Genomic DNA, 13,526 nt, shown 5'->3' on the forward strand with positions numbered 1-13,526 from the left:
GTTGTTTGCGTGTCAACGGAGTGCCAAAACTGAAAAAAAAATTTATACCGGTTTCAAATCTGTCGGGTAATGGTGTAAAGCGGTTGTAACGTCATAAACTATGTAAAGTGTAGACGGTCCAAGTTTTTCAAACGCCTTACGCCTACGCCTCCCCCTGTTGCTCGAATCATTAATTAACGACTAATCCATGGAAACTATGACAATATGTACACGTTTTTCATATAACATCTGAAAACGTAAAGGAAACATAATGAATTGCAGATCGCGTACAAAGTACTAATGTTTCATGAATATCGAAACAGGAATAACGTAATACACATTTACTGTATTATTAAAACCGTGCGTCTCCATATTTTATACAGTATTTCGGTATTTACTGTTGTTGCTATAAACAATACTAACAATACGTGTGCTCACGTGTGCCGGGGGGTGAGTATGTGACAACGAATCACAATATCGCTTGGCAGTCATTTGACCAATAAGAATCAAGAATAAGTAATTACGTATGCGGGCGAGCTATGGCAACAAATACGGACTTCCAATAAATTTTTGTAAAAAAACAAAAATTTGTGCTAAGATAAATAATTTGACTTGAGTCAGTTCCTCTTGGCTCTTTCTTATCCAAGTACGATAAACCTCGTCCAATACACGGCATTTTAGGCGAGGTAAAGTGAAGCTCTTTTAACAAGCGAACTCGGTGCCCGGACGGCTCGAAGAGAGCAATGGGTTGTTGTGGGAACAAAACCGATACCACAAATGACATTGAGATGAGGGATACCGATCAGAAAAGCGGTGGAAATTATGGTAAGGAATAGATTGTTAAGCGAATTTGCTCTATAGAATTATAGCAGGCTTTTTTGGTAGAAAATTGCATTCTTCAGTTGCTGCATTGATAGCAATTTGCAGCATTGCGAGTTTGTTATTAGATCGAAATTTATTAAATGCATGTTATGTAAGCTTTTAGAAAGGGTGCCTTATGACAAGTTTCCTGACATGTAGTTGCTTTTTATAATTAACAATATGTAAGGATTGTCATTTTGCTGCAGTTAAATTGCTTAGTTTCAATAAATACGATTGTGAAAAGTCGAGGAAGTTTTTTGATCATATGATGACTTGAAATCTGATACATACCAACATATTATAAATTTCAATCAACAATGAATTTTTCATAAAGGGTCAATAAACACAGCTGGATATCCTGTAGACATGTCGCAGATATGCTTCACTCCTTAGACCAGACTGCAGAGTAAGGGAGTTTCGAAGGAAAAAAGTGGGGATAAATATCACTATTCTATTAAAAATATAGTTGAAAAATGAAAAATTGCCATCAAACAATAATTTTTTTACCCAAATCTGCTATCTAAAATTAAAACATTATAAAATAGATCCAAAGAGATCTGGATAGAACTTTAAAAATCAAATATATCTTACTAGTACTTGAATTTTTACTATTCATAAACTAAAATTTCAATTGTTAAGCTTGTGTTAACATGTGCAGGAAGTCAAATATTTTTAGTCATCAGCTAATATTTGTTTAATAAAGCCTCTTTGTTAATTCTTTGATCACTATCTGTCTTTGATCACTATCTTTGTTTCTATGACTTCCTATAATATAACCCCCTTAATTATTGATATATAGTATATAGTTATTCTTTGTATTTGGTTTCCTTTAATTAACTATCATTTTGTTTTTGATCTCATTTTTACACTTTCCCAAACTAAAGTGAATTTATAGCAGTAGTTTTTCATGTAAACATAAGTACTTTATATCAAACAGCTAAGAATTGCTAGTACTGTATTTTAACAAGCAATTAAAAGTACAAAATTTGCATATGATATGTGAACTGTGACCATTCAAGAACATTTTTCTAGCTTTTTTAACTTTACAAGCTTTTTTAAATTTTAATTAGTTTCTTGGCCATATATATCATTTTGTATATACTCTAATTATGTAAGGACAAATTTGTTCCTGTAGACTTTTTTGAAAATTTGTACTGTGGTGTAGTTGATTGACAGAGCATGTACCTGATTAGCCAATCAAGAGCATGCTTTAGCCAATCAAAAGCATACTTTGTTTTTAAGCTATATAGAGATGTTATAACAGAGACTTAGAAAGTTTTGGCAATGCAGCATATAATGTTATTTCATGAAACATTGATCAATGCAATAATCGAGTTGAGAACAACAGAAACAGTGAAGCCCTCTAATTATCGTTGTTTCAATACGAAACGAAAAAAATAGATTCAACTACTTTTGAATAAGTGCTATACCAATGGGTAAAGTCAATGACAATGTGTTTGCAGAAGAGGCAGGTATAACTAGTAAATAATACACTGGTAAACTGTATTTTTTCAATTTAGGCAAATCAAAAAAGTTTGACCCACAATTCAATGGCCCCATTAAAGACAGGTGTGTGTCTGACCTACAGTAGCATACCATATTTGTAAGAAATTGCTTAATGTTCAATATTATAATTGGGATACAAATTAATGATCATATAATATATTTTTTATCATGATGTTAGGAGTTGTACTGATATTCCATGCTGCATTCTTTTTGTTTTATTTCTTGTTGGGATGGCTATTGTTGGCATATTAGGTATAAATTCTTTTTTGTTAATATTAAAAATAATGAAAACGAACTACATTCTAGTATTTTGAGATGTCAATGATTTTTAAATTATCAAAGATTGATTGAAGCCCTATAATTATATCTTCAATATTAGAGAAGCATTTACTTATATCCCAGTAGTGTCTTTCTGTTAATTTACAGTCAACTTTAAACATTCCTGCAATATATAATGGCCTGACCTGATGTATCTTGATTTTGAAATTTTCAGTCTAAAAAGATTACTCTATGTGGTGAAGCTGAAAATCTAGTCCTGTAGCTATTAAATAAATTTACTCTGCATATTTTAGCATTTTTGTGGGGTAATCCAGATCGTTTAATTCATCCAGTTAATTCTGAAGGTAAATTTTACATTTTTGGTACATGCTAAGTATAACTCACATTGATGTGCAGATATATGCAACTTAAAACATTTTTTATATTGTTACCCGAATATGTATTTCCTTTACTAGGCAAAATTTGTGGGACTGGAGATTATAAGTAAGTTATTAAAAATACTCCACCACTGTAAGTCTGTAAATAGCAAAGAACTGCATGTGTCCTCCTTTAAATGAATGTGCATGTAAATATGCACATTCTTGTTCCATTTTTATTCTAATGATTTCTTGCTTTTACATGATGTTAAACTATTTCTCACTATATATATATATGTAACTTGAGTCTAGTTCTTTTTTTTAATAAAATATTTCATTAATGGTTTTGTTCTTTAGAAATTTCTACTGTTTTTACTATATACATATAATTGTCAGTTTTTTAACCTATAATTTTTTTTGAATAACCAATTAATATTTTGTAATTTTTTAATTTTCCAGAGACAAACCCAAATTGTTGTATTTTGATCTGACTGAATGTGTTCCAACAGATCTTTCAAAGGCTGCATCAGCCTTTTCTGGCCTGAATCATGTCTGTCCTACCACAAAGGTACATAGAGTGGGTTGCTGTATGCTAATATGATGTCAGTTGATAGTTAGCGTATATTATTATTATTATTGTAGCAGTATTTATCCAGTGAGGCTACATTTCAAAAGCAGTTTTCAGTTGTGCCCTGCTAAAGCATATCTGTGTAGTGAGAGTAAGATAGATATTCTGTCCACATCATCTGCAGAAACATGCAGTGAAAGTAAACTATAACAAAAAACCATTGAATTGTGTGCTGCAAAAATGTTGCAGTCAAATTTTCAACTTGATGCTGAACCTTATGTATACAATGCGATTGAGACAGAAAAATTTTTTCTTGAACGCAAAGATTGAGGCAAACATTTACATAACTCCCTTTACAAGCCAAAGTTTTATTAGGTCAACTGGTGATTTAACCTTGTAAGTATTTTGCTTTCATAACTGCGATATGTACGTCATTCTCTTCAGGTTTGTGTGACAAAATGCCCAACAAAAAACTCACTTGGAACTGAGCTATCTTGTAAGGATATGGCATGCAAACCTGGTATTGAACCATGTGATGCCACGGTTGATGTAAGTAACTAAGATTGATTATAATTGTGACAATTTCCATTCACATTTGTACATGAAATTAGTAAACATTTATCACAAGGTTTAATAATGTAATGCCATAATGTATTTTTAAAGGAAATTAAAAAATATGTAGAAGATGGTAAATGTGCTCCATACTACTTGGAGAGTGAAGACAGTAAGTTATTTAAACTTTATAAAGACCAGTCCCAAAGAGACATGGCATGCAAGGACTAGGACAGATTTATAACCAGATGTAATAAAATAACGGTTTAAAAGCTCATGTTACAATATTGTATTATTACTTTCTTTACAACTTCAATTTAATTTTTCTGATATATTTAGACCAGGTCTTATTAAAGAAGGGCTTTAGAGGAAAAATAGAATAACAACAAAAATTTTTTATTTGTTTTAGTTTTGCACCGTTGCATTCCAACAGTGTTTGGTAGTACAGCGAAAGGTATCTTGGATTCCGATAAAAAAGCATTAAAAAATAGCAAAGGACTCAATGTAACAACAGAAGAGCTGAAGGAAGGATCAAAGTATGTTATCTGCCTTTTTATACATAATTAAAAAAATATTGTTTTGAAAATACCAATGCAAGCAAAGACAATATGGTACGATATTTTTGTAGGATTGTTCAAGCCTTGATTGACTTGCAAAATGTTGGTTTGAAGGTTGGTATTGTTATTTCGCGGTGTTGCTTTTGCTCAGAATTTGCTGTTTTCCTGCTGTATGATATCAGTCAGGTCTCATTATTAATCTTACGTTCTGATAAATCAATTATGATTTTTGGCACTTCACTAGATGTAGGTAAATTCTAGAGGTTGAAAGGGCCTTAAACCTGCATCGAGTGAAGCGCCAAAAAAATCGTAATTGATTTACCCTCACCTATTCTCAGCATTACCATTATATACAGATTAACCACACTTGCTCTTGTCTGTGATTCCTGCCGGAGGACCTATAGTTGACTCATTTTTCCATCAACTGTTTTTGGCTTGAATTTGAAGTGTATTTATAATTCCAGTTGAAATTAAGACCCGGTTAGACAATTCATGGTAAATGAAAGGCGATTTTCACTTCCTTTCAGGTTCTTGAAGATGTCAGGAATTCATGGTGGCTTATTTTAGCGTAAGTATAGTTATAGTGGCCGTATTTAGAACTACAGAGAAAACAATTACCCTCCTTCACTCCGCTAAACTGACTCCTCTTCTCCCAGGAACGCAGTATTCCTACATATTAGACAAATTTTAAGAACATCAACGCCAGAATCGCTTCACCGTGAACAGAGCTCCCAATGATTTCACTTAATTTGCACCCCCGTCGAGGCGCCCCCCCCCTGTTCACAGCAAACAAAGCTCATCCGTAAAACGGAGTCCTTTTGTAGATATTTCTCACAAACATTCTTGACATGCCTCACTATCTTTTATTATTTCGTACCAATATTATTATCAATTATTTTTTGTTCTAACCAAATTTATAATTTATATTTTTATTTATTTTAGTGGTTTCGGTATTGCAATGGTCGCCTCCTTTCTGTACATTGTCACTATGAGGTGAGTTGACGTTGTGAATGGAATTATATACAGTACACTGTACTGAACTTTTGCATAATTTTCTTCCCATTCGTGAATCATATTTTGTGTTTCATGGATTTCCGCCCGGATTAGGTACCATGATATTCAATCAAATTAAACACTGGCTTAGTCGTCATAAACGTCAATTATCTTCACTTCACATAATAGTCAAGGGTTTGAAAATGTTGACGGTAGTATTTCTATTTTAACAGATGGATTGCAGGAATGATGGTTTGGTTGACCACTTACGCTGTATTGACGTTGCTTGGATTTGGTTAGTAGCTACGATTTTGTTGCATATATATTTATAATTTAAATGCCCGAACACTGACTCCGACGACCGACATACCCGTTATTGCCGGAATAACTGCATCTACGAACAATGTGTAGAATGCAAGACAGTGAATTTTCTTGCTTGACGATTTACGCAGGATTTCCACTGGCAGAGTTATGGTTCGCTAGCGAAATATTTGAAATCAGAACAGTCAAGCTGAACTAATTTATTTACTCGGTCAAAATTCAAAAGAAAACATGCAAATATTACCCTTGCGAACTGTTTCTGTGCTTTTGGAAATCCAGTCTACCCGTACGGTAATTATAATCTACTACACGATCTATTGCGAGAGTAGGTTCGGAGTAGCAATGGCATTTATGCATTGAATGCCTCTACTACAGTAGTTCAATTCAGTTCCTTCTTAAGGCCCTGTTACATGGTGCAATTTTTCTTGCAACTTGCAATGCAATTCTACTTCTAAGAGATGTAAATTAGTGAAGAGTTTCCAGAAGAAAAGTGCATGAAGTGTAATAAACACAAACTTTCGTTGTTCCCAAATATACATCTCTCAAAAGTAGAATTGCATTGCAAGTTGTAGGAAAAATTGCACCGTGTAACAGGGCCTTTAGTGCATTTTTCATAGAGCAGAGAGATAGTGAAATGCGGATGTGGTAAACTGAATACAATTCACTTCTCAAGCACATCTGAAACGTAACTTGTACCAGATGGCTGTATATTTTAGGAATAGAATTCATGTTGCAGGATGATGAGAGCAGGATGATGAGAGCATTCACTAGTAACAACTCTGCCGTTAGTGATTTCCGTTTTTTTTTAAGGTGTATACTATTGTTACACCAAGTATAAGGAATTGGATGACGCAGGTGAATCGTCAGATTTCGTTTTCACAGCTAATCTCTCTGTCTATAAAGATTCAAAGAAAACGTGGCTCGCTTTCAGTAAGTTTTTAGAAGTAGACGCGACCGGCTGTGATATTTTTGATAGGATACCCCCTTTTTCTCATTTTACCTTTCATGGAAAGCTGGGGAAGACTCCGATCGGCCAAGTCGTGCAAAACTACGGCTAAACAAGAGTTATGTTTCCGACGTTTGCTTGCCTTCAACCGCACTTCTATTGTTTTATCAGATTCAAATTTTGAGAGTGAAAAAATTCTTGCAGTACATGTACTTTATTTTTTCAACCTAACCTAACCTGACTACAGTACATGGAAATTCGACATGGACTTTGTAATGAAAGAAACATTGCCATTGCTAATGCACAATTTCTTGTCTCTTCAAGCTATAATCCTTGGTGTATTCTTACTGATACTAATCCTCTTATTGCTTGCTCTGAGAAAGCGAATTCAGATTGCCGTAGCTCTGATTAAGGAAGGAAGTAGGTACGTACATACATGGCTTTGTCTTCTAAAATCCGTAGAGTGTTTGTAATCCTCTGATTTGGAATCACATGCAGTGATTTGTGTATTCACTCGTGCACTATTCATTTCAGAGCAATATCTTCCATGTTGTTCACCTTATTGTGGCCAATAATACCTTGGTTGCTACAGCTCATTGCTTTCGCCTGGTTCGTTGCTGTTGGTGTGTATCCTTACCAAAATGATAAACAGGACATGATGACCGTTGATTGTTATTGCTCTTGTGCATTCAATTTTAAATTTTATCGGCATTAAGTCTTTAGAATCGCTACCTTAAACATTTTGCCTTGTGATCTACTCGTTTTTATGATTCCTTAACAAGTTATTTTCCAGTTATCTTGTGACGACAGGCGATGCAGAATTTCAGCTTAAAAACACGACAGATGTGATCGACCCACTTTGCAAATACCAGGTAGATGTGTTTAGAGATTGAAATAGAGAACGGCAATCATTTTCGGGGGGTTTTATGACCGATCCATATAATCCATGATTGAAATTGTGTGCGCCTTCAGATATATGACATCATCCAGATATATTTCTATTTTATAGTATATTTGTGTTTGTTTTTAAGCAATGTATGAGAGTTTTCACAACTAATAACACTGATGCGAATGAGTAATCAGTAAAGCCACTAAAGGGATAAATTTTCATCACACAAAATCTGACACCCCCTGTTTATTGCGCTGTTGTATTGGGAGTCCATATGAATGGATATTCTTCACTCTGCCTTTACGCAATGACGACTGGAATACCAGTGCCTTAAAAAGTTCAAGTAGAATAATTAGATCATGATATGCGACTTATCGATTACTATTTCTTTTGAAGGACTATGTAGATTCTGAAAACCAGACATGTTTGTTTGTGAAGTTTTCCGACGAAGTGTAAGTAACATTTAAACGGATTTACAAAGTTCACGTAAAAAACGCATGAGAAGATGCTATTTAATGTAGCTACTGTTGCGTACTGTATGAATCGATTTGAAAAAAAAAAGGGGCCTGTTACGAGTTGCGCGAAAATGAGACTAGTCCGACTTCCTACTGGCTGCTACAATTACAAAATTATAAATTTTTGGATGTAGGACTGTTTTCCGTCTTCAAGTCTACCATTTGTTTGGTTGGTTTTGGATTATGAACTTTGTGATTGCTTTGGGGCAGTGCGTTTTGGCTGGATCATTTGCTTCGTACTACTGGGCTTGGGACAAGAAAACAGTAAGTAGATGATAGAATTGCAAGCTGTAAAGAAGCTTTATAAGAACACTACACGTACAATATGTTTACAAAATTAATATGCTCTATCTTATATTGTTTCTGGCTGTGCTTGTCTCTAAAAATTAAGAATTGCAAGTAAAGTAGTAACTCGCTCGCAAGTAAAGCAATCACTCGCAAGTCACAGAATCATATGTGAAATTTACACACAAGTATATAACTATTCACTTTATGGAAATGCTTGAAATCATCCGTCTAAAATTCTCGAGTTTTCGACCTATTCTTGAGTTTGGTCATGCAGAAAAGATAGTATGCGTTGATATTTTGAAGAATTCTTAGTGTTCATCAGTAAAATTGATAATCTTTCAGGACATACCAGCTTTCCCGGTGATGGCGTCTTTCATGCGTACTTTACGGTAAGTTGTATCAGGCCTGATCACTGGGCCCTGTTTCATACAGCTTCGAAGAATCAGGGATCCATTGTATTATTTTTCGTTAGACAAAGCATTTTACACACTAGTGCATGACGTTTCATATGCATGTATGCATTTGGGTTATGGTTATCGACAGGGTTTCCACAACTTATTCGCATATGGCTGTCCTCATAGGGGGATAGCGATGACAAAAGAGAGAAACAATGAACTTTTGATAATTTAAAACAATAAACACAGATAATTTCCTTGCATTGTGGAGACCCTGGCTATCGAGTTTGACTTGAATCAGACAGCACTGTTTATTTCTTCAGATATCACACAGGATCCCTGGCGTTTGGTTCACTTATTATCGCGATTGTACAAATAATCCGAGCAACGCTTGAATACATCGAACATAAACTGAAAGGTAAACGATCTTCGTATGTTTCGTGGACTTGGGAGCTTTCTCACGTGAGACTGCATGCAGGTGAAATATTAGGGAAAAGGGTGTTTTCTTGGGGATAGACGAATCTTGCGTGTGGCGGCCTCGCATCATTGACGTACTGTCATCAACTTGTTTCATCCATTTCAGAGTCTGGTCAAGACAATCAGATCGTTAAATACATTTTAAAGTGAGTAGAGAATTGGTCTTCAGACATTACAGTTGTTCGTATATCATGATTTCCCATTTCTGTTATTCAGATGTCTGAAGTGCTGTTTCTGGTGCCTCGAAAAATTCTTGAAGTTCTTAAACAAGAATGCGTACATCGAGGTATCAATGACATTTTCAATGTGTTCAGTCTTCATAAGATTATAAAGTTTCATCTCACAATTCTTATCTCTTCACTCAGATTGCTATCTATGGAAAGAACTTCTGCGTCTCTGCTAAAAACGCTTTCTTCCTTTTGATGAGAAATGTTGTCAGGTACGTTTTTGACCGGCTACTAAATCACAGAGGATAAAGTAAACAGATGACTCCATCAACTTTTTTGTGTTTCAATGATTCATTAACAACTTTGTAACCTTGGTCTGAAGAGTAATTTCGTGATGCCATATGCTATATATTGTGTGGAGTGAACCTTTCATTGTTTTTTTTAACTGCCCCTACTCCACGTTATCTAGAGAAAGAGCATTGCTGTAAATTTTAAACAAGTAAAAGCTCTCCGTACAAGTTCTCAACAGTCTAACTTTTCTTTTGTAGGGTTGTTGTTTTGGACAAAGTCACAGATTTCTTGCTTTTCATTGGTAAACTCACAATCACCCTTGGAATGGGTAAGTGTCCCTATTAAATGTTTATATGTGATGTTGCTACTCTGAGTCACCAACCGGGCAAGCTGAAAAATTAGCTTGACCACGGTGGGAATCGAACCCGCGACCTTTGGTTTGCTAGTCCAATGCTCTTCCAACTGAGCTACAAGGTCAAGACGGTTCGAGTGGTTGATATTTCGGGACTGAGTCTAGTCCCTTCCATTAATAATGATAATGCAAAGACTCAGCTGTGTATATTAAATGTTTATATGTGATGTTGCTACTCTGAGTCTCTGAGTGCTATTTTTCAGCTTGCCCGGTTGGTGACTCAGAGTAGCAACATCACATATAAACATTTAATATACACACCTGAGTCTTTGCATTATCATTAAGTGTCCCTATGTTTCATATTTTAATCTGACAAGTGATGTTGTGTTTAGTTCATTTTCGAGATTTTAACATTGTGAATGATAAAGATTTATACTCGTTTTAGCTGTTGGCAGCTTTTACTGGTTTGAACGTGATAAGAACCTCAATTATTATCTGGCACCAGTAATTGTGAGTATATTCCTCATTCTAACATGCATAAACTAGGAAATGCGTGGTAAACAACGTGCTTAAGAATGCTCGAGAAGCTGTGATGATGCAGGGTCGTTGAACTATGGTTTCAGCCTTCATCTAAACGAGTTAGCAGCTGATTATTTTATCTTTCTTTTTCAGATTATCACAGTCGCCACTTATGTTATCGCCACTGCATTTTTCAGCGTTTATGAAATGGCGATTGACACACTTTTCTTGTGTTTCTGTAAGTGTTGTATTTTATTCTATCAACTATTTTGTATTGCTATGCTATGCTATGCTATGCGACGCTGTACCGTTTTATACCAAACTATACGTATATCATACCATACCATGCCATGCCGTACCGTACCACGCCATTCTATACCATACCATACCATACCATACCATACCATACCATACCATACCATACCATACCATACCATACCATACCATACCATACCATACCATACCATACCATACCATACCATACCAACATTATCCAACAACGTTCCATATGATGCTATACCATATTATACCACAATTCAATACGAATGAAATCATATTCTCTTTCATATCGTACACTAAACATGCTACCATAATCTTACCACCGTACTGTGGTGCCAAATGTATCATGCGATATATGTATTTATTTATTATGTATCATATGTATTTTGACATATATCACTCTGTTTAATAGTGGAAGACCTTGAACGCAACGATGGTTCAGAGGAGAAACCGTACTACATGTCAAAGAAACTGAAAAAAATACTGGGTAAGAAAAACAAAAGAAACTCAGACAGTGAATGATACTACACGAAGTACTGATATTCGTCTTTCACCGAACTTTAGTGTAACAGTATGTTTAATGGCATTAACGGGGTATTTTTATGTCTTGCGTTATAGCATTTTGTTTAAATACGTGGCGAAATTTTTCCTTATTTCCCGTTGTTTAGATAATTTTTTTACTTTACACATTCGTTTAAGCAGATTTCATATAATTTTTGTGGTGTAATTGAAAGAATCGAACATGGATTCCGTCAAGGACAAACATGTTCAATTCGTTAACACCCTTCAGAGAGATGAGTATTCTTGCATACATATAAACCTGTTCGTTGTTCCTTTGCCAAAAATTCATCTTTTTGCCTAAAATGCCATGTTTGATTTAGCCTAGTACGCCTTTGCATCTGACGTTATTTTGTATTTGTAGCCTTCCGCCATTTTGGGTGGCAAATTGACACAAAATTTACATTTAAATGTAGGCTTTCACGAGGTTGGATTTTTTGATTGAATGAAATTTCCCGTTTCATTTTCTTCCTAATTGTAATTCGGTCCACAACTAAAAAATATTTTTGAACGTTTGTGGAAACACCACGTGAATTTAGTTTTGCAAAATTTTTGGGGAAAAATTCATCTGATCCACCTGAAAAGCAAATAAACAAAGAATGCACCATGAGATTGCGGCACGGTGACTTACAAATTTTTTCTGTTATTCAGAAGGGTGCTAAATTTTCAGTTTTCTCAGGTGAATAAGAGATTCTTGCCTTTCAAGATGGCGGACTACTCATCTGATACGTCAGATTGCGAAGCTTAATACTCCCAAAATCATATTTAAAATGAAAAAAACAAGCCCACATGCAAAGCATGCTTAGTAAAAGTTATAATCGTTCATGAAGGTTGTGATTCTATGTAATTTTATTGTAATATAATTTAGCTGTTAAATAAATTGCAAGTGTTGTGAAATATTTTTCTAGCTTACACTTTTCTGCAGAATATCCAAGCTGATTTGTGTTCTAAAAATTTCACTCTCAGCGTGCATGTACAGAAACGTTTTTAACTGCTTAAAAGCCCTGTTAGTGCAATTTTTCTTGCAACATGCAATTCTTCTTTTGAGAGATGTGAATTTGGCAACTACCGAACTTTTATGTTTGTTGTAACACCCCATGGGCGTTTCTTACATTTACATTTTGAATACTCTTCACTTATTTACATCTCTTTAAAAGTAGAATTGCATTGCAAGTTGCAAGAAAAATTGTACCGTCTGTTCCCACTTTCCAATTTTATCGGATCCAGTTCATTTCTGATGGATTGTTTTATCACGGGCTTGCAGTGTATATGGGCAGCAAATCGACTAAACCCAATGCAGTTGCTTTGTCAAAACAGACAACGTAAACTTTCTTCGTCCTTGCGAGGCCTTGCTTAATAGTCATGGCCACATGTCCTATAAACGTCCAGAGGTTTCTTGGCCGAAGCCGTTTAAACTGCAAATATGAAGCTCTAAGACAAGAATAGACTGAATAGTGTATAAAACAGGGCATATTTGTTGGAATGACTATGCCTCTGCCAGAATCGTTTTGAATACCCCGTCCCTATTTCACATCTTTTATTTGATCTTGGGTAAGCGCGGGGTCATGTCACTGAAGGCCCTGTTTACACTATACCGGATTGCTTCCGGAGTGGGTCAAATTTGTAGCTATTAAAAGACAGAGTAAATTTTACTGTCCGAGATCAAAATAAATACACAAAATCTATCCAAACTAATAAGAATTTGCTACTAACCATTAAAGGCAAACGAACATATCGTGACAAGCGAATTTAGCATAGTGTATAAACGGAGCCGTAGTCCAGGGCCTCCAGGCCTTAAAATAAGGATTTCTCAAAAGTAACAAGGAGTCAAGGACACACTTCACAGGAAGTAATAACTTAGAAAATGAATATGTGGAA

General features: G+C 35.1%; 1 protein-coding gene and 1 non-coding gene across 2 annotated transcripts; one reads left to right on the forward strand and one right to left on the reverse strand.

Moving 5' to 3' along the window:
• The first annotated feature begins 493 nt into the window (after window positions 1-493).
• LOC114519137 (choline transporter-like protein 4) lies at window positions 494-12,533 on the forward strand. Its single transcript, XM_028539211.1, has 28 exons — window positions 494-804; window positions 2,361-2,409; window positions 2,525-2,598; window positions 2,919-2,969; window positions 3,081-3,108; window positions 3,441-3,549; window positions 3,994-4,098; window positions 4,213-4,273; window positions 4,511-4,637; window positions 4,730-4,772; window positions 5,186-5,226; window positions 5,601-5,651; window positions 5,885-5,946; window positions 6,783-6,902; window positions 7,243-7,342; window positions 7,453-7,545; window positions 7,712-7,790; window positions 8,204-8,259; window positions 8,457-8,586; window positions 8,953-8,999; window positions 9,329-9,423; window positions 9,589-9,628; window positions 9,699-9,768; window positions 9,848-9,921; window positions 10,198-10,268; window positions 10,738-10,802; window positions 10,965-11,049; window positions 11,503-12,533. Exons 1-28 carry the CDS (start codon window positions 723-725, stop codon window positions 11,610-11,612), a joined length of 2,118 nt encoding a protein of 705 aa, XP_028395012.1. The 5' UTR covers window positions 494-722; the 3' UTR covers window positions 11,613-12,533.
• On the reverse strand, window positions 10,345-10,417 carry Trnaa-agc. The gene has a single exon. It is a non-coding gene; the product is annotated as a tRNA-Ala (tRNA).
• Window positions 12,534-13,526: the final 993 nt, after the last annotated feature.

Source organism: Dendronephthya gigantea, unplaced genomic scaffold (genome assembly GCF_004324835.1).
Source record: "Dendronephthya gigantea isolate DGI-Jeju-01 unplaced genomic scaffold, DenGig_1.0 000012F, whole genome shotgun sequence".
NCBI lineage: Eukaryota > Metazoa > Cnidaria > Anthozoa > Malacalcyonacea > Nephtheidae > Dendronephthya > Dendronephthya gigantea.